At 30.0% G+C, this 21,604-nt stretch overlaps 2 protein-coding genes and 1 long non-coding RNA gene across 3 annotated transcripts; 1 reads left to right on the plus strand and 2 right to left on the minus strand.

Moving 5' to 3' along the window:
- Nucleotides 1-7,995: 7,995 nt before the first annotated feature.
- Nucleotides 7,996-9,577, plus strand: LOC130893065 (uncharacterized). The gene is made up of 2 exons (XR_009059140.1): nucleotides 7,996-8,111; nucleotides 9,081-9,577. It is a non-coding gene; the product is annotated as an uncharacterized LOC130893065 (long non-coding RNA).
- A 2,196-nt stretch (nucleotides 9,578-11,773) lies between these two features.
- LOC130893056 (transcription factor Sp9-like) lies at nucleotides 11,774-13,740 on the minus strand. The gene is made up of 2 exons (XM_057798824.1): nucleotides 13,678-13,740; nucleotides 11,774-12,667 (listed from the first exon to the last, which is right to left on the minus strand). Exons 1-2 carry the CDS (start codon nucleotides 13,738-13,740, stop codon nucleotides 11,774-11,776), a joined length of 957 nt encoding a protein of 318 aa, XP_057654807.1.
- Nucleotides 13,741-18,497: 4,757 nt separating this feature from the next.
- Nucleotides 18,498-20,448, minus strand: LOC130893064 (uncharacterized). The gene is made up of 6 exons (XM_057798838.1): nucleotides 20,163-20,448; nucleotides 19,927-20,087; nucleotides 19,453-19,581; nucleotides 19,121-19,176; nucleotides 18,840-19,047; nucleotides 18,498-18,780 (listed from the first exon to the last, which is right to left on the minus strand). The coding sequence occupies exons 1-6, from the start codon at nucleotides 20,209-20,211 to the stop codon at nucleotides 18,568-18,570; spliced, it is 816 nt and encodes a 271-aa protein (XP_057654821.1). The 5' UTR covers nucleotides 20,212-20,448; the 3' UTR covers nucleotides 18,498-18,567.
- Nucleotides 20,449-21,604: the final 1,156 nt, after the last annotated feature.

Raw genomic sequence — 21,604 nt, forward strand, 5'->3', positions numbered from 1 at the left:
AATAATAATAAAAGGTTGAAAACAACCCCGAAAATCCCTTTTTATCGAAATATTTTCGATAGAAACTGCTTCGTTGATAAATTTTTCTTAATAGAACAGATTTTTGATTATAAGTTAGATTATAAATTCCTTTTTATTCAAATTTGTTCTACCTACTCGTTCCTTCTTGATTAATAATAATAAAAGATTAAAAACAACCCCCAAAATCCCTTTTTATCGAAATATTTTCAATAGAAACTGCTTCGTTGATAAATTTTTCTTAATAGAACAGATTTTTGATTATAAGTTAGATTATAAATTCCTTTTTATTCAAATTTGTTCTACCTACTCGTTCCTTCTTGATTAATAATAATAAAAGATTAAAAACAACCCCCAAAATCCCTTTTTATCGAAATATTTTCAATAGAAACTGCTTCGTTAATAAATTTTTCTTAATAAAACAGATTTTTGTTTATATTTTAGATTTTAAGCTCCTTTTTATTCAAATCTGTTCTACCTACTCGTTCCTTTTTCATTAATAATAATAAAAGGTTGAAAACAACCCCGAAAATCCCTTTTTATCGAAATATTTTCGATAGAAACTGCTTCGTTGATAAATTTTTCTTAATAAAACAGATTTTTGTTTATATTTTAGATTTTAAGCTCCTTTTTATTCAAATCTGTTCTACCTACTCGTTCCTTTTTCATTAATAATAATAAAAGGTTGAAAACAACCCCGAAAATCCCTTTTTATCAAAATATTTTCGATAGAAACTGCTTCGTTGATAAGTTTTTCTTAATAGAACAGATTTTTGATTATATGTTTTTAGATAAATATATATTACCCCAAATATTAATTCACAACCGACTTATATAATTTATACGAATGGGATTGCTGTTCCAGGTAATTTAAATCGTGTATACATTCATAATATAGACCAGGTATTCTTTGAAACACTTCAAGATTGATCAAAAAAATAATTAAGTAGATACGACCAGTCCCATAAATATTAATTCGATTTTTTCGTTCGATAATCAATAGAGAAATAATTCATTTTTGTATCTCTTTCGTATAAGTTTCGAAAGGGAAAAAAACAAAATATAACATTAAATAAATGGATTTATTATATTCGAGATAAGTTTTTAGATACGTCGAAGAATTTAGAGAAAAGCATTTTCAGAAGATACCCCGTATTAAAATAATATTTATTTATTTCTCACTCTATTCCAATTCAATAGAACTCCAATTTCGTTACTAAATCGTCCTCTATCTATCTACACTCTAAAAGTGTTGAAACCAAAATAAAATTCGTGATAATATTATTTATATTCGCTGGTAAGTTTTTATTAAATCTTTTTTAGGTTATAGTACTAACAAAATTTCAATTATCTTTATTAATTTTGTTTTGTCCAAGAAAACTTTGTATTTTCTATTTATTTGAACAAATTTCTGTTAGATTTTAAGTTCCTTTTTATTGAAATCTATTCTACCTACTCGTTCCTTCTTTACTAATCGATTTTACAACTACCTAGTTGGAAATCGACCGCACCCAGTACACCACAATCTCGTTAAATCAACTACAACAATTGGGAATTCAGTTGGGGGCTGCAACCAACCCGGATTTCCATAGATAAATCCTTTAATATTTAGAAATCCGAGTTGTTTGTAATTTTGTTACTGTTTTTATTCGTCGTGTTCTTTTGGATACGCTTTTGATGTGAATATGAAGTGAACAGCATCAAAAATTATTTTGGAGAAACGCATCCGGGGATAATTTGTTTAATATCCATTAATTTTTGTTGTATTAAAGCAAATTTTGTAAATTTGGCGTGTAAATTCGTATTTTTTATTTATTCGAAGACAAAAATAAATCGAGTAGAACAGATTTTTGTTTATATGTTAGATTATAAGTTCCTTTTTATTCAAATCTATTCTACCTACTCATTCCTTCTTTATTAATCGGTTTTACAACTACCAAGTTGGAAATCGACCACACCAAGGATCCAATCAGTACACCACAATCTCGTTAAATCAACTACAACAATTGGGAATTCAGTTGGGGGCTGCAACCAACCCGGATTTCCATAGATAAATCCTTTAATATTTAGAAATCCGAGTTGTTTGTAATTTTGTTACTGTTTTTATTCGTCGTGTTCTTTTGAATACGCTTTTGATGTGAATGTGAAATGAACAGCATCAAAAATTATTTTGGAGAAACGCGTCCGGGTATAATTTGTTTAATATCCATTAATTTTTGTTGTATTAAAGCAAATTTTGTAAATTTGGCGTGTAAATTCGTATTTTTTATTTATTCGAAGACAAAAATAAATCGAGTAGAACAGATTTTTGTTTATATGTTTGATTATAAGTTCCTTTTTTATTCAAATCTATTCTACCTACTCGTTCCTTCTTTATTAATCGATATTTTTCGTTGCAATGAAATAAATTAAACCGAACCGAGTATCTAACCGATATTTAAAACCGTATTAGATAAGACAAAGCTTCTTATTGCGTACCAATGGCCCGAAGAGTCAAAAAACAAAAAACGCCTTTTAATCAGTCCTTCTGACAGTTACTTTCGAAAATCACAGTATTCATCCGAATAATATGTAATTAAATGTTCGTATCTTGATATGTTAAATATCTCTTTGGTGAGGTACAACTGCCACCAAGTAAATGAATAGCGGGTAGTAGGTAGGTACTGTTGCGTTGGGTTCCTTTCTCTCTTTCTCTCTTGTTCCGATGGTACCCGTAAAGCGTTCTCGACCAAGGCAAAACTAATGGTCGATTTAAAATATTTTTTAATTGGCCGTAATTATAGGGGGAGTTTTTCTGAGAATGAGAGAAAGGGTCTGTGAAAAATTAGAAGCGGGTTAATGTTTATGGAGATTATGATTTTTGTGAGAATATGGCGGGTAAGATAAAACGTAAAAAATCCAAGAAGGAAAACGAAAAAAAAAAAAAAATAATAATGATAAAGAAAGATCCTTATTCTAGGGGCGTTCTTCGAGAGAAAAAAAATTAACGAAACTTCAAAAGTGCTTGAATAAAATGGATGTCCAATAAAACAAGTGATTAATCGAATAAAATGGAAAAATGGAAAATTTCCATGTGGAATTTAATATAACAACAGTAGTAAAATAAAATCTAAACTAATAAACTTGATATCTAACCCCCTTGACAATCTAAAATTCCTATAAAATTGATTTTGTTTAGTAAATTTCAGTTTCAACGATTTTGTGTATTTTCGAGTTTTCTATGACTAAATTGTTCAGGCGTCGATTAGAATCGATTAAGAAATCGATATATTCCTCAGGCTTCAACATTTCTAGTAATAAATCGAAAAATATCGATTTTCAATTAACGATTTTGTGTATCGTCGAGTTTTCTATGAGTAAATTAATCAGAAGTCGATTAGAATCGATTAAGAAATCGATATATCCTTCAAACATCAACATTTCTAGTAATAAATCGAAAAATATCGATTTTCAATGAACGATTTTGTGTATTTTCGAGTTTTCTATGACTAAATTGTTCAGACGTCGATTAGAATCGATTAAGAAATCGATATATCCTTCAAACATCAACATTTCTAGTAATAAATCGAAAAATATCGATTTTCAATGAACGATTTTGTGTATTTTCGAGTTTTCTATGACTAAATTGTTCAGACGTCGATTAGAATCGATTAAGAAATCGATATATCCTTCAAACATCAACATTTCTAGTAATAAATCGAAAAATATCGATTTTCAAAGAACGATTTTGTGTATTTTCGAGTTTTCTATGACTAAATTGTTCAGGCGTCGATTAGAATCGATTAAGAAATCGATATATTCCTCAAACGTCAACATTTCTAGTAATACATCGAAAAATATCGATTTTCAATGTACGATTTTGTGTATTTTTGAGTTTTCTATGAGTAAATTAATCAGACGTCGATTAGAATCGATTAAGAAATCGATATATCCTTCAAACATCAACATTTCTAGTAGTAAATAATAAAATATCGATTTTCAATGAACGATTTTGTGTATTTTCGAGTTTTCTATGACTAAATTGTTCAGGCGTCGATTAGAATCGATTAAGAAATCGATATATTCTTCAAACGTCAACATTTCTAGTAATACATCGAAAAATATCGATTTTCAATGTACGATTTTGTGTATTTTTGAGTTTTCTATGAGTAAATTAATCAGACGTCGATTAGAATCGATTAAGAAATCGATTTATACTTCAAACATCAACATTTATAGTATAGTTGGAAATTACAACAATAAATTATTATTTGTATAAAATAAGAAGACCCTTCGATATATATTTTTTAATGAGACACTTTTTTTTATTGTTGAAATCGATAGTATTTTCACCCTTCAATGTAACGAAGAACGTTCCAAAAGTGCTGAATCAAAGTCTTTTATCCGGTTGAGGAGTGTTCCGAATCATTGAGTTCGATTTTCAGATTTTGGAATTACGCTGACCGGGAAGCGTCTCAATTGAATACTAAACACACATCGAAGAAAAAGCTTTTCTAGTAGAAACACATTTCTTTTTTTATAGCTTCGAACGTCGCTTAAAAGGAAATATATTTTAATGAAGGTCATATTACAAAGGAAGTTAGTCCTTTTTTTATTTAAATATATACACATATATATATATTTTTTTTGGATGAATAAATTAATGAGATTTTCTCTGGAAATACTATTTTATTTTTGGTTCTGAATGTATAAAACCGATTACAAAAATAAATGAATCTGGCTTCGCAAATAAATTGAGGAAAAAATAAAAATATTTAGTAGGTTACTAAGACATGATAACAAACTGGTAAATTACTTGAAAACATCCTGCCCGGCCCGAAGGATGTAAATTATATTGCAAACACGATATCTTGTAATTAAATCCTTGTTTTTGTTTTTATTGCATAAGACACGAGGATTTAGGTGGTCTTCATTAAATCGAGAAAGATTTCGCATCGCAAATCATTTTTAAATAATAATCGTTTTTCATTTAATTAATTTTCGTACGATATTTTATGTAAAAATCTTCGGGAAGTTCGATTACATCAACAGAATAAAATAAAATCAAATTTATAGGAATTTTAGATGATCGAGGGGGCTTCGGTATAAAGTTTATTAATTTAAGTTTTATTTAACTACTGTTGTTATAATAAATTTCAATGAGAAAACCGCTACACCAAATCGTTCATCTAAAATCGATATTTTTCGATTTATTACTAGAAATGTTGATGTTTGAAGGATATATCGATTTCTTAATCGATTCTAATCGGCGTCTGATTAATTTAGTCATAGAAAACTCGAAGATACACAAATTCGTTCATTGAAAATCGATATTTTTCGATTTATTACTAGAAATGTTGATGTTTGAAGGATATATCGATTTCTTAATCGATTCCAATCGACGTCTGATTAATTTAGTTGCAGAAAACTCGAAAATACACAAAATCGTTCATTGAAAATCGATATTTTTCGATTTATTACTAGAAATGTTGATGTTTGAAGAATATATCGATTTCTTAATCGATTCTAATCGACGTCTGATTAATTTAGTTGTAGAAAACTCGAAAATACACAAAATCGTTCATTGAAAATCGATATTTTTCGATTTATTACTAGAAATGTTGATGTTTGAAGGATATATCGATTTCTTAATCGATTCCAATCGACGTCTGATTAATTTAGTTGCAGAAAACTCGAAAATACACAAAATCGTTCATTGAAAATCGATATTTTTCGATTTATTACTAGAAATGTTGATGTTTGAAGAATATATCGATTTCTTAATCGATTCTAATCGACGTCTGAACAATTTAGTCATAGAAAACTCGAAAATACACAAAATCGTTCATTGAAAATCGATAATTTCGATTTATTACTAGAAATGTTGATGTTTGAAGGATATATCGATTTCTTAATCGATTCTAATCGACGTCTGATTAATTTACTCATAGAAAACTCAAAAATACACAAAATCGTACATTGAAAATCGATATTTTTCGATGTATTACTAGAAATGTTGACGTTTGAAGAATATATCGATTTCTTAATCGATTCTAATCGACGCCTGAACAATTTAGTCATAGAAAACTCGAAAATACACAAAATCGTTCATTGAAAATCGATAATTTCGATTTATTACTAGAAATGTTGATGTTTGAAGGATATATCGATTTCTTAATCGATTCTAATCGACGTCTGATTAATTTAGATGCAGAAAACTCGAAAATACACAAAATCGTTCATTGAAAATCGATATTTTTCGATTTATTACTAGAAATGTTGATGTTTGAAGGATATATCGATTTCTTAATCGATTCTAATCGACGTCTGATTAATTTAGTTGCAGAAAACTCGAAAATACACAAAATCGTTCATTGAAAATCGATATTTTTCGATTTATTACTAGAAATGTTGATGTTTGAAGAATATATCGATTTCTTAATCGATTCTAATCGACGTCTGATTAATTTAGTTGTAGAAAACTCGAAAATACACAAAATCATTCATTGAAAATCGATACCGACTGAAGAAATATCGTTCTTTTAATCGATTCTAATTAAAATCAACTTTAAATTCGATACTTTTCGATTTAATACCTCAAATGTAGTGGTTTATATAATATATCGATTCAAATCGAAAACTGAAAAAATCGATTTTATAAGAAACGAAACTATTTCGATTCACTATCCACTAGTTTTTATTCTCAATATTAAAATCCAACAAATGAATCTTATTTTAGGTTATGTAAATAAATAAACGTCAATTTATTTCTATTAAAAACGTTGAAAATCGAACGGCTTTTACGACATAATCGAAGGAAAAATCAATTCTATTAGTATCGAGTATCGTTCCCTAATAATCGATTTATTATAATAAAAAATATCGATAAACACAATGTATATTTGACAAACCATTTTCGCGTATAGACCCTTTCGAAAAATTTGAAGGATACGTTAATGATAAAGTGAGAACTGATCTGGCGAGTTGGTATATACGGGAAAATATTAAATAAACTCTTTACGTTCACGGCATCGTCATCGAGCACACAAACACGTTTTCTAATCAAGTAAGTTCAAGGTAGAGGTAATTATCGATAATAATCGAAAAGATGATCGATAAAAACTCGGTTCCGTCGATCCCATTGGTAGGTATATAAATATATAAACGTAAACCGTATTGGTTAATTTTAACTTTAATATATTAACAGATTAAAAAAAAACTATCGAATAACACATTAAAAAAAACGTGATAAAATTGAAAACAATTCAAAAAGTATCTCACTAAGAATGAAATAAGAACCTTTTGACTCAATTACCTGGTTTTTAATTAATTATTACATTATTTGATATGTAATTTGAAGAACGGAGTCTTAATTGGTTGAACAAAGAATCAGCCGCTTCTTAATTACATTTTCTGGTGAATTAACCACGCTATTATTGTAAACAAGCCGGGTAAAAAAACAAATTAGCGGAAGTACCGGCGTCAATCTTAAATTTTAGTACCTTATTGAAAATATCTAAATTATCAGACATCTTATTTCAAATTACTGTAAATCGGCGTTCAAAAAAGATCCAGGATCGATTAAAACATCCCCTAACTCGAGGTTTCTTAACCAAAAACCGGATTACGTGTAATATTTGATTCAATTGAAAATAGTATCCATAAAAATGATTTTTTTCAAATATGAAATAATTATCTTGAATCGTATTTGACGTATTGTTGTTTTTGTTATTATAATCGACTCGGTTATAATGATATTTTCAACTAAAAAAATCGTTTTTTTATTGTTTCTCAATCTATTTCGTAAATATTGGATGTTTGACATATGTAAATAGATTATTACATGAAATTACCACAAAACTAACACATTTTTATATAAAGAAATAGTATTTCTATAGTTTTAATATGGTTTATTTCATTTATCTATGGTTTATGATGTCTATGATAGACCTGTCATGAATGTCACTGTCACAACTGTCAATTCTGATTGATTAGAATAACATAATAGAGGTTAATTAATATGGGTCAAGAAATATTGCTTATTTAAGAAAGAATTGAAGAAATAAGCATCAAAGCAACACATGTGTTTATTTCAATTAATTCGAGGTAATGGGGTAAGTCACAAATAATAATTTTTAAAAGTTCATCGTCGTTAATAAACATTACCAATTCGTCCACTAGTAGTGCCACCGACGTGACAATTGCACGTGGTAATAAATTCAAAGCGGTCGATCAATTATTTACCATCGAAAGATTCCTCGTTGACAATCAATCAAATTGAGCTCTCCGTTTATATGAAACGTTTCGGACGTTTCGACAAATCAAAATAGCCACATCTTGTGCAGACACGAGTGCGGTCGACATTAGTTAACAATCCAGCATCTCGTCATTAATCCAATAAACATGATCGAGTGCGCCAGTTCTAAATGATAATAGACGAGCTCGACGGTAGCGCGCCGGTATCCCGCTGATCGGACCGCGAAGCCCGACAGCGTATTATTTATATTCGGTAGGGAGAGATGTTTGACATATTATTTAATACGAGGGGTGATTGTTAGGGATATGGGCTTACAGGGCTCGATTATAAACTGGACCGAGTTAAAGTGATTTAGGTTTAGGTTAGGTCGAAAGATTTTTATCGGTCAGTTTAGGAAGCTTACAATTTAATCAACGTTCCGTGAATTGAGGTTATAATTTTATTGTTTTATCGTATTCTATATATAGCATTATATCGAAATGAAATTTAATAAAATTGTTATTTCCTTTTTCATTTGCAATAATAATATCCCCAAAACCACTCTACGGAAATAATAATAAAGCTTTTTAGTTAAATAAGATATAATTTTTTTAATAGACATGGATATTTATATTATACAAGCAATCGTAGTATATTAAATATACAAATTAAGATCGATGTGGGTAATTATTAGAGTAAATTTTACGTAATTTCGCATTTTTGTCGTACTATATTAATAATACACATACAGGGTGGTCATATATAACGTAAATAACCGCATTTCGAAGCTATTTGTACTTGAAAATTCGATTTTATTGACAAATACATGATTTAAAAACGTTTTTAGGTTTCCAAGGGAAGTAACTATACTTTAAAATATGTTTTTGACATCGTAAATTATGTAAAATTCATTTTTTTATGTCTAAATAATTATATTGTTGTTAATAGACATACACAAGGAATCTTAGTCCATTAAATATACAAATTATGATCGATGTGGATGATTATTAAAGTAAATTTTACGTAATTTCGCATTTTTACTGTACTATATTAATAATACACATACAGGGTGGTCATATATAACGTAAATAACCGCATTTCGAAGCTATTTGTACTTGAAAATTCGATTTTATTGACAAATACATGATTTAAAAACGTTTTTAGGTTTCCAAGGGAAGTAACTATACTTTAAAATATGTTTTTGACATCGTAAATTATGTAAAATTCATTTTTTTATGTCTAAATAATTATATTGTTGTTAATAGACATACACAAGGAATCTTAGTCAATTAAATATACAAATTATGATCGATGTGGATGATTATTAAAGTAAATTTTACGTAATTTCGCATTTTTACTGTACTATATTAATAATACACATACAGGGTGGTCATATATAACGTAAATAACCGCATTTCGAAGCTATTTGTACTTGAAAATTCGATTTTATTGACAAATACATGATTTAAAAACGTTTTTAGGTTTACAAGGCAAGTAACTATACTTTGAAATATGTTTTTGACATCGTAAATTATGTAAAATTTATTTTTTTTCACATCTAAATAATCATATTGTTTTTAATAGACATACACAAGCAATCGTAGTTGATTAAATATACAAATTATGATCGATGTGGATGATTATTAAAGTAAATTTGACGTAATTCCGCATTTTTACTGTACTATATTAATAATACACATACAGGGTGGTCATATATAACGTAAATAACCGCATTTGAAGCTACTTATACTACAGAATTCGATTTTTTTGACAAATACAAGATTTAAAAACGTTTTTGGGTTTCCAAGGGAAGTAAATACACTCTAAATTATGTTTTTAACATCGATTGATAATATAAAATTCATTTTTTTATATCTAAATGATCGTATTGTTGATAATAGTCGTATTAAAGTCTAAATAAGCCTCAATCTCACGGTATATCACATAACTATGAACCACAGAATCAATTTTGAATTTATTATACTTGTTTTTGACGGACAATGATGCATTCCACTTTTTAATAATCCTCAAATGATAAATTGTTGTAATTGAGGTTATGTTGAACAGTATCAGCGACGCCAATAATAAAAATTGCTTGAACAACGAATAATTAAGCAACTGGGTGTAATATAACACGAATTGTTTCAAAATATGATACCTCCTAATACCATTAACGATATTAAATACTTCGGTTCCCAAATTTTGAGTATTTTACCGTACTATTTACGAAATTACTGTTTTACCTATTTATTCAACGTGTAAATATAGATATATATGTATTAGCCGATGAAAAAACACTCAGTGCGAGGTTTTATATTAGAAAATAGTCGGTTCTTCAGCCTATTCTTTTCTTGCGGGTCGTAGCGTGTCGTTACATAACCTATAACCTTAGAATCGTTTCTCCAAGTGAACCAAACGACACTATTACTTTCAAAACTTCAAAAATGAAAACTAATTACGTAAATATTAGCATTTAGTATTATTATTATTCGTATATATGATTATTAAATTAAATGTTTAGTGGCTTTAACGGTTACCGCAAAGCGCTGGCGCGAACGAGAGAGACGACAATACGGATTCTGTGAGTTAAAGCGAAAATATCCAGTTTATTGTGTATAAAAAGAAAACTTACTGCAAGCATTTCCGGGGATCCTCGCCCCTTATCTCTATCCGTCCTGCTCTCCAGTTTGACAGTTGAAAAATCACAGGTAGACACGAACTACAACACAACAAACACACTCACAAAACCGCCAAAACTATAAAAAAAAAACAAAACAAAAAAAAAGATAAAAAAAAAGAAGAAGATATCTCGATACGACGCAGAAGATTCAGCACGGCACACGCGATGACGAAGCCATCGAAATGTACGATTTTTTTTTTTTTTGTTACAAAAACAATAGACGGTTAACGTCAAATTGTCTACGCATATACATTCATGTGTTTTGATTGAAACTGAGTTAATTTTTCGAAAGGCTAGTTGCTGCCGTCAACGAATGCTCGTTTCCTCACAACCCCACCGCGCGTACATAAAATCTCACTATAATTTGCGTTTTTTGTCTTTATTTTGCTTCGATGCCCTCCTCTGGCCGGGGCGGCCATGCATCCGTAAAACCCGCCCAGTTAATAGCACCCTCAATTATACCGATCGAACGGCCATCTTGCGGTACGCCGAACAACCGACGATGCTTCCTTACAAACGACATAGGTGGCGTTGGCCAACAGCTCGAATCCGAATTTAAGAAAATTAAATATTCCGAACCAGTTTCGTGTATAGAAAAAATTCGATAGTTAAATCGTTATAATGAATATTCAATATGATTATAACCAAAAAATCGTATCGAAATACATCGGTTTGACACGTCGTTTTTTCTTCTTCTTTTTTTTTTTCGAACTACTACTACGTCTTTATGGGAAAAAAACGAAAATTCGATATGAATAATTCGATTTTTATTAAAATAAATTTAATTAATATATACAAATAGATAAATATATACAAAAAATTTATACAAATTGGTCCCTAAATGATAATTTTTTCGAAAATCACTGTTCGTTGTAATTATGTAAATACATTCCGTTATTATACGAGGGTTGCGCGTGATGTATTAATTGCGTATCGTAACGCGATTGGGAAACCGGTTGCAATTTGAATTGCGGTCGAGGATCCTCCGTTTTAATTTCATTATCGTCGTCTTTGGTAACTTCTTTTTCGTTCTTCTTTGCCGGACTAACGGCGCCGTTTTTATGCGTTTTGACGTGTTTGGTTAGATGATCGGATCTCATGAATCTTTTTGAACATATCGTACAAGCGAATCGTTTTTCGCCGGTGTGCGTTCTCAAATGCCTCTGCAATTCGTCTGATCTGGTGAATCTTTTGCCGCAAAACAACCAATTACAAACGAACGGTCTTTCGCCCGTATGCCATCTCAGATGCGCTTGAAGATGCGACGTTTTTCCGTAAACTTTATCGCAACCCGGATAATGACAAACGTGAACTTTCTTAGCGCTCGGTTTCTTCAAACCGTTTTCTTCGTTAATACAATTCGGACATTGACATTTAATACATCGACGAGCTTTAGATGAATAATTCAATTCCGGTTTAACGATCATCTTTGAGGCCAAACTACTCATGTAATTAGTTTGGGACCACTGGTATTGCTGATTTATACTCTGGTGATTCGGTTGGTATCCGCTTGTCGCTATATCGCCGTGGGGCGGCGAGTGTTGGAACCAATATTGATTGGTATAACCGTGGTTGTAGCTCGGTTGATAATGGGGTGAATACTCCAATGGGGATCTTGATGATTCGATCGGAATTTGAGATGATACGTAACCGTCGCTACTACAAGACGTCGCCGACGCCGGCGAGAGCTGGGTATAAGGTTGATGGTTGTAGAGTCGATTACAAGTCGCTGCCAATAGATTTAAAGGGCTCAACTGCAACAACAAAAACCTTTTTTTATTCCTTGTACAAAATTAGAATGTTTCTAAACCACATAATAGTATTTGTACGAAATGTGATAAAAGTGTTGTGACCGGCACCTTCGCCAAAATATAGAATTTCGACGATTTTTATTTTAAATCAATTTTTTTTTTTTTTATTTTAATTGATTTTAAAAGAAACTAAATTGGACAAAATATCGAAATATGTTGTAAAAATAAATTTTTTTCACGTAAATAAATATAATAATGAAAAAATTACATCTTCAACGATTTAATTGATAAATTTGTTGGGTTATTTGTACGAAAAACGAAAGTCCTAAACCGCTGAGGTGATTAAAACTTATGGTAAATTTTTATTTGAGTTTCTATATACCTCTATAATGAATAAGCAGTTTCGGAACTGAAGGTCGTTGCTTTTTATTTCAAGGTGAACATGCCGATATCTAAATGATTTTCGATATATATTTTCATAACGGAAAATATGTAAAAATTATTGAAATTTACGCGAAAACATAAAATAAAAAAGGTTAAACTAAAACTAATATGTTTTTGCTTAAATATTCGTATCGACAACACCCTAATTTAAATTAATAACTCGACAATTAAATTTAATCTGAAATAGAATAATCGATGTACTATATATTGACGTTTCATCGGTTTTTTCGTTTATTTTATCAATTTAGTTTATTCGAATAAAAAAGAAGTTGAAGTTAACCTAGAAAGTTTGTCGTGTCTTATATATTATTATCGATAAATATTTGAAGCGGTCAAATCTACGGTTTAATTAAATTGTAATATAATTAAATCGATAAATATTGATAATTTCGAAAGCTCGAATTCAAAAAAAATGAAACTAATTTTTCACGCGAAACTCCGTATAAGTATAAAACCGCTACCGGAATCAATAACATTTCGATAAAAATAAACGAATCGAGTACAAATAAAAACAAAACACACTAATGAGGGGTGTTATTCGGAGATTACTATGATTATAATGAACGCACCTGATGCGCTTGCGTCGCGCCACCTTGATGATACTGATGTAGTGGAACCGAAGATGCCATCATCGTGGACTTCCTCGACAATCTCGACACTTAAACGATGCACTAATAACTGACTTGGCCGAGATTGCGGCGTCGCCTAGGAGAAACAGATGACGATCTTGATGACCGTGGGCGTGGATGCGCAAGAGAATTGCGCAACGCGCGTATATACCAGCTCCGGGCTATCCCGGACCTAAAGGGGATGTTGAGACGATGACTTGTATTCTTAATAACCACGAACGACGATAATTGCACTAAACTGATAAAAATAAATCTCGTTTATTTTTCGAAAATAATATTTCGAAATTTGTCGTAGATAAATATAAAGTTTTACGAGCGCGTTCAATAACATTTTTCTTTTTACTTATATCAACAAATTTTGTTTTCTTTTCGTATTTATATTCAAAGCATACGCGTTTGAAACGTCAAAAAGATATTCAGAAAGCGTTCGGAATATGATCAAATTATCTACAATTAAGTATATCCGATCATTTCACGTATAACTGTCTAAACCGATATTTTATATAATCTTTACGGAACGAGTGCAATTATCCACCACCGTTCACAGTTTTATGATATTTCAGGATCAAAGACGGCATTGTCTTATTGTCGATCCGCGATGGTTATCTCCTGGAGCCGAATATCGAAATCGAAGTGAATCGGGTGATTTATGTCATACGAAATTTATTTTATTTTATAATTATAGGTGTGTTTTTTGAAAGATAATCTTGTAATAATCGATACCATCTCGCCGATGGCCACGACAAACTTATTATAACGAAAAATTTACTTTTCAATTGAATTATTCGATTGATATTGTAATACGTCAAGGACTAAAAAGCTGGTAATATTTTTAGTACCTTGCACGACGATAATCATCGAAATTAAACTGTCAACTGTCAACATTATCTATTCCAGAGCGTTCCGAAAGTGTTTTGCAGTACGGAACTGTCACTACACGGAACACTCGAAACGCAACTTTCGGTATGTGAATTAATACAGAACGAACAACTTTCAGATGACATTGACTAATAAATAAATAGTGAAACGTCAATTTTTTCTCGGGAAGAAATTAAATAAATAAATTATTTTTGACGATAGGAATAATAATAATCGGTACCCAATTTAATGGTATATTTCGAAATTATTCATAATTTACCTGCTAGGACAAAATTAAATTTTATCGGGTGACCTTAAAGGGTTAAATTCACTTTCGATGGGAACGCCAGATTAATTTCTTATTAACCTTATATAATATTAGGAAAACCTGTCTGTAATAACCGGTTATATAGAAAAAAATGATAATAAACTATAAAAATTTTTATAAATCGATTTTTTAATAAATTCTTTCAACCAAACCGTCTCGCTATATCATATAAAAGTATAATTGATTATTTAAACAAATCTTGTTGATTATGTAAATTATGAATATTCACGTAAAAAGCTTAATCTGACAAAGCAACGCCCGAATGTTTGTTAAAAGTAAAATAAACAATGGATAACAACCTCACAAGGAGTGCCGAGCTTTCACGCCTATCAAAACATGAAATCCGCCACTGAATGACTTTTTTTTTTTTTTTTTGTTGAATACAATGTATAAGCCTTAGGTAACCGTTGCCTTTTTGGCAAATGCGTCCCTCATTGTCCAGTGGCGGTCGTCAACAGGCCCCCGGTAACATCGGTGATTTATGTACGTGAAATGGTCGAATTTTTTGATTTACCGTTTTCGGCAGAAACGAAAATACATTGTCGTAGATGAAACTTTTATTTAATTTATTACAATTACCGATAAACGTTTCCGACGAATTAGCATTTATGAGACGATTTGTTATTGCAAATAAATCATTGAAATAACTATATTTGTCCGATGATGTGAGACGGTTTAATAGTCAAAAAAATACTCGGATATTATTTTTACGAATTTATTCGGGTCTACGACGCTGGCAATGCGAAAATTACATTCGATAATGACCGTCATGCCTCGAGGAATGTTTCCTAACCGCATCATGGCAATTTTGAAAAGTATACAATGTGATAAACACAAGTATACTAACTAACCGACCTGCCTTGTCGTAAAAAAAATGATGGTTTATAAAAAAGAATACGCGTTACCTCTCTATATAATATATAATATATCAGGTATATAATTGATATTCGTTTTATAAGAATTGTCATCGACATACTTTGATAAGTTGAAATAAATAAATGTTTTGACGTTTAATCATAAACATAACCTAACCTAACCTAATTATAAACTATTGGAAGTTTTATATTTTCGAGTTTTTCTTATATCAAAATGTTTTTTTTTTTGTGTTTTATTACAAATATATTTATGTTATTATTAATTGATGGTAACACATCTGGACGTTTCAGAGACGAACCATAATTTTCGTTATAAAACTGTCTATCATTTTTGTAAAATCGTGAAACCAAAGAAACAACTAATCCGGAACAAATCGGGCCTCTACGGGAGACAATTTACTAGAATTCCAAATGACAGTTTGCATTGTTAAAAAGTGTTAGACGAACACATTCGGTTTGAGGATTCAGCGAACGATTCTCAAAATGTTTTAAAATGATCGTTTCAAGTGAAAATATTTTTCCAATTTTTCATTTTCTTAAATCTATATTTTAATGGTTTGCGTTTTAAACGCATCATCCGTAGTATTTTATAAACGTTTCTGTTAAAACAATCAAGTTTTCGATCAATTTTTTCTTTTTTAATTCCAACGAAAGTTTATTGAGAACCCCTGGTATTACTAGACGAACACATTCGGTTTGAGGATTCAGCGAACGATTCTCAAAATGTTTTAAAATGATCGTTTTCGAGTGAAAATATTTTTCCAATTTTCCATTTTCTTAAATCTATATTTTAATGGTTTGCGTTTTAAACGCATCATCCGTAGTATTTTATAAACGTTTCTGTTAAAACAATCAAGTTTTCGATCAATTTTTTCTTTTTTAATTCCAACGAAAGTTTATTGAGAACCACTGGTATTACTAGACGAACACATTCGGTTTGAGGATTCAGCGAACGATTCTCAAAATGTTTAAAAAATGATCGTTTTCAAGTAAAAATAGTTTTGAAAGTTTCCAAAAGATAATAAGATAATGAAATTAGACTTTTTCATTTTCTTAAATCTATATTTTAATTATTTGCGTTTTGAACGTATCATCCGTAGTATTTTATAAACGTTTGTGTTAAAACAATCACGTTTTCGATTATTCGAACGAAAGTTTTTTGAGAACCCCTGGTATAACGCACATGTATAACCTGTTACATCACTGTCGAACCGAAAAATCACAAAAGGGCCCACTACAAACTACGATCCGTGTTAACCTATTCTTCTATTGAAATTTGTAACTTTTATAGGTGCCCATTTTTGCGAAAGAAAAAAAAAATCTCTTTTGATAATCATGGGAACGCACTTGACACTCGATATCTGTTCTGAGTCGACAAAAGCCTTTGATACAGAGGATTAGGTACCAATTACTCCCACCACAAAATAAGAAATGATCAATTTTTTATTAAAAATTCAGTTAATGAAAATTGAAGCCTTATTTATAGGCGGCCAAGAGGTCATTGACCACATATGTCCTCGAATGAACAAATTAAACAAATTGTGTGTGCACTACAGATCGTCCGAGATGTCCATGCTGTACATATGGATGTGAAGGAAGATAAATTTTGAAAAAATTCCGTAAAATCAAGATTTTTCCGAACGTTTTTTCTTCAATAAATTATTTATTATGTAATTTTGAACGATTCTTTATAGATAACTTGTACGTAAATTATTTTGGAAAGGTGCGTCGTCTCTATAGTCGAAAGATAATTCCTTTTAACTGAAAACAAATTAGACAGGTGATTAAAAAAAAAAAAAGCCAATATATTTTCGGCGAGAAACAAAGAACTAGTCGGTCGGTAATAATTTCTCGGTATATCGTATACGAGAGTTGTGACCAGTCGCCCCCTGCAGCTAAAATGACCCGACAAAAGTAAAGTGTCAGAGAAAACTGTAAAGTGCCAGGTCAAGAGGCATTTTTAAGATCTAGTTTCGGCAGAATGTCCTTTGTGTAAACATATGCTTCTAAAGAATATCATTGTCGAGTAAATTGATCTTATGAAATTGAGAACCACTAAAATTAGACGACAAGTTTCAATTTATTTTTTAATAGTAAAGTAGCTTGAGTTTAAAATTTAACGCTACGAAAGATTTTAGAATACTATTATCAAACTTACATCATAATATCAATCCCCTTTTGAAGAATTAATATATCTTCGAAATATTTTCTAAACTCTAAATAAACCTCACAATTAAACAATTCAATTAACTTAAATTTCATACTAAACTATTTGATTTTTATCAATTTCTTCATCAATCCGCCGTACTAAAATCTTTTTTTTATGACAGTTGACGTCACTCGAATCACGAGTGCCTTTTACGACTATGTAAATATATTTTATTCCGAATTAAATACTTATGTTAATATTCATTCTTTGAAAATTTCATTATTCAATAATACACGATACATAATATAATTTACTTTTTTCTACTTATGTAAATCTTATATCGAAACGAATTATTTTTTGACCTGATAACGCCATCTATGTAGCATTTGTTGTAAACAAATAATTAACAGAGTTGTCCGATATGTCCGATCGTGCGGTACCGGCTTTAAACGAAGTATAAATCTAATAAGATGACCGGCGAGGTTGCCAAATGTAGTTTAATTTCCCGGAGCGTATGTATAAAAAGAAACGGTAAATAAAACTACTGAAATAAATAGATATTGTTTATTTATAGCATATATAATGTTTAATAATTCGGTCGTAAATAATATTAAGTATATTTACTTCATAATATTCGTAGCCGTTGGACATACGACCGAATCGTATAAATCGCTAACGAAATCAGCTCGTTGTAAAATTCCATAATTGTATTGGCCATTTTTGAACGTTGATTCGTACCCTTTGAGAGCGTGTTCCCTTATAAATCTTACCGCCAAATTTTCGGATACTTTGGACATTTCCAAACTATGTCCCCAAGTTACTAAAGCTAATGGCTGTAAGTCAAATAAAAAATTTTTCTAGAACGAATTAGAATTTCGATTGTACAACTTACCCTCGATGGGTTCAATAAATTATAAGGAGTTATAATGTGTTTGAATAAACATCCCTTGACTAAATTTTTGAGTAATTTAACTTCGTTTTTATTAGCACACGGATGATATAACATAACGACGGCACCGTGTTCGAGGTTATGTAACCATCGCTGTTTCGGAAGGAATTTGTATTCGCCGTATATAGGCCATAATGGACGATGTGTACCACTATTAAGAGTAGATTGAAAACAAAAAACATCATGTATATAAATTGGTATAAAACAAATGTGAAACAACTTACAAAGTTGGAATTGATGTACTGTATTGTATTGATTCGTTCATACATTTATGAGAAGCCTGGAAAAAATTTACCGTCAAATTTGAAACAAACTCATTATCAAAGTTACAAATTACAAATTAAATAGAATAAATTCTTTAAAATCTATTAGAGTCTGAGAAACGGTTATCGAAATTTATCTGCGAAATCGATTTCAGTACAAAAATTAAAGCCCGAAGGCTTCAAAGTTTGAAAACCACTGTTTTGAAATCAAAATATGGGTAGAAAATACTTCGAGTCTTCTTAAACTCGAAAATTTTTTGCATGTTTATGATTTGAATATGAATAGTACTTACCACATAAAATGTAGGTATCCTTTCAACGGTATGAACAGGATGAATGTAACTACTAGGTTTGTATAAGTCTTTTCTGTCTAGGCAAGTATAATTCACTGGATTATTATCCCAATCAATATTTAAATTAGTCTAAAAATTGGATGTAAATCATTTTCATTATTAAATTTGATGTAATTGAAGAAATTTTTTAAAATAAAGACAAAAGATATAATTACAACACCAAGATACCTTTTTTTTTTAACAAAAATATGGAAAATAATTATTAATTTTCATTAATATTTACTTTAAATTCTAAGATATTGATATATAAATCTGATAATGGATCAAGAGCCACAAGTTTGTCATCTTGACAAAAAAATAGAAAACATCCACTTTCCGCACATGGATTTCATTTTAATTTGGTGCAAATTGTACAACTTACTATCCTAGTTCATAGGAAGAAATGAGTATTAGTAAATTCATACTTTTACATACCTCTCCATCATCACATTGGGGATCACTTATGCCCATTTCAACGCGATTGTCGTTTCTTGTCATGGTATTTGTATTAACAAACGGAGGATTTGTATCTTGTTTGTTAGGTGAATGGGGAAACCAATTGCCGTTCCATTCGTTATCACGATAAGATCGAGCACCTCAATAAAAATATTTGATCAAAATAATAAATAAAGTAGATTAACATTAATATGTTGTATGATTTGTTTACTTACCAGAAGTATTCAAAACCGTTAAGCACAAAAATATTATATTTCTAAACATTAGGATTGCTGGAGCTACCAAAATTAGTATTAAAATAAGTGGGATAAAAGGAAAATTTTGAAAAAATCGTCGTAACTGTCTCCACACTATATTTAAAATTGAATATTCTTTATCAAATTTTTTATAATAATATACTGCTTTGATTGTATTTTAATAATTTGGATAATCTCTTGTATCAAAATACATTTAATCTATTGGATACAAACCCATAACCAAACCAAAACATATGTTGTTGACAATCTTCAACATTTACAGTTAATGTAGATTTAATGAAATATTAAGTTAGACTACTACAACATAGATGGCAATGCTGAAAGTAATTTCATTTGTTTAATCATCGATGCTTTCAATTATAAATTAATTTTTATCCTTGGCTTAAAACAATTTCATTGATTTTTAAATGATATCAAGTTATATATTAATTTATATATTCCTATAAATCATTTTATGATCACTACCGCCACCTACTTGCAAGAGGTATAATTAAGGTTTACATCCATATTTTGTATAGTTAGGTAACTACAAAATTTATTTATTTCTAAGTGGCGGGGTAATATCGGTTTCATAATTGAATAATAGATACTACCTAAATGCCGAAAATATATTTATTTAATTCAAGTTTAACTATTTAAATTATAGTTGCTATAGTTGGTGGTGTTGACAGTGGAAATAATTATTTTAATTGTTAAACCATATTGGTACGTTTCATGATTACTAGCGCCACCTACTTGCAAGAAGTATAAATAAAGTCTTACATACATAGTTTGTATCGTTAGGTAACTACACAATTTATTTAATTCTAGGTTTCTACGGGGTAATATTATCGTTTTCATAATTGATTAATAGATGCTACCTAAATATCGAAAATATATTTATTTAATTCAAATTTAACCATTTAAACAATAGTTGGTGGTGTTAACAGTGACAAAAATTATTTTAATTGTTAAATTACATTGGTACGTTTTATGATCACTAGCGCCACTTATTTGCAAGAAGTATAATTAAGTTCTTACTCACATATTTTGTATTGTTAGGTAACTACATTTTTTTTTTTATTTTTAGGTTCCTACATTATAGTTGACGGCGTAGCATTATCGGTATCATAACTGAATAACAGATGCCGCCCAAATACGGAAAATATTTTTATTTAATTCAAGTTTAACTACTTAAATTATAGTTGGTGGTGCAATTATTTCTAAATTATATTTCATGATCCTTAGTACTACCTATTTGCAAGAAGTATAATTAAGATCATTCTTATATATTTTGTATTGCTAGGTAACTGCAAAATTTATATAGTTTCAATAATATAGGTGGCGGGGTATTGCAGGTTTCTTAATTGGATAATAAATAGTACTAAGTTTAACTACAAAGCTATAGATAGGGGTGCTAA

This window comes from Diorhabda carinulata, chromosome 4, assembly GCF_026250575.1.
Source record: "Diorhabda carinulata isolate Delta chromosome 4, icDioCari1.1, whole genome shotgun sequence".
Taxonomy (NCBI): domain Eukaryota; kingdom Metazoa; phylum Arthropoda; class Insecta; order Coleoptera; family Chrysomelidae; genus Diorhabda; species Diorhabda carinulata.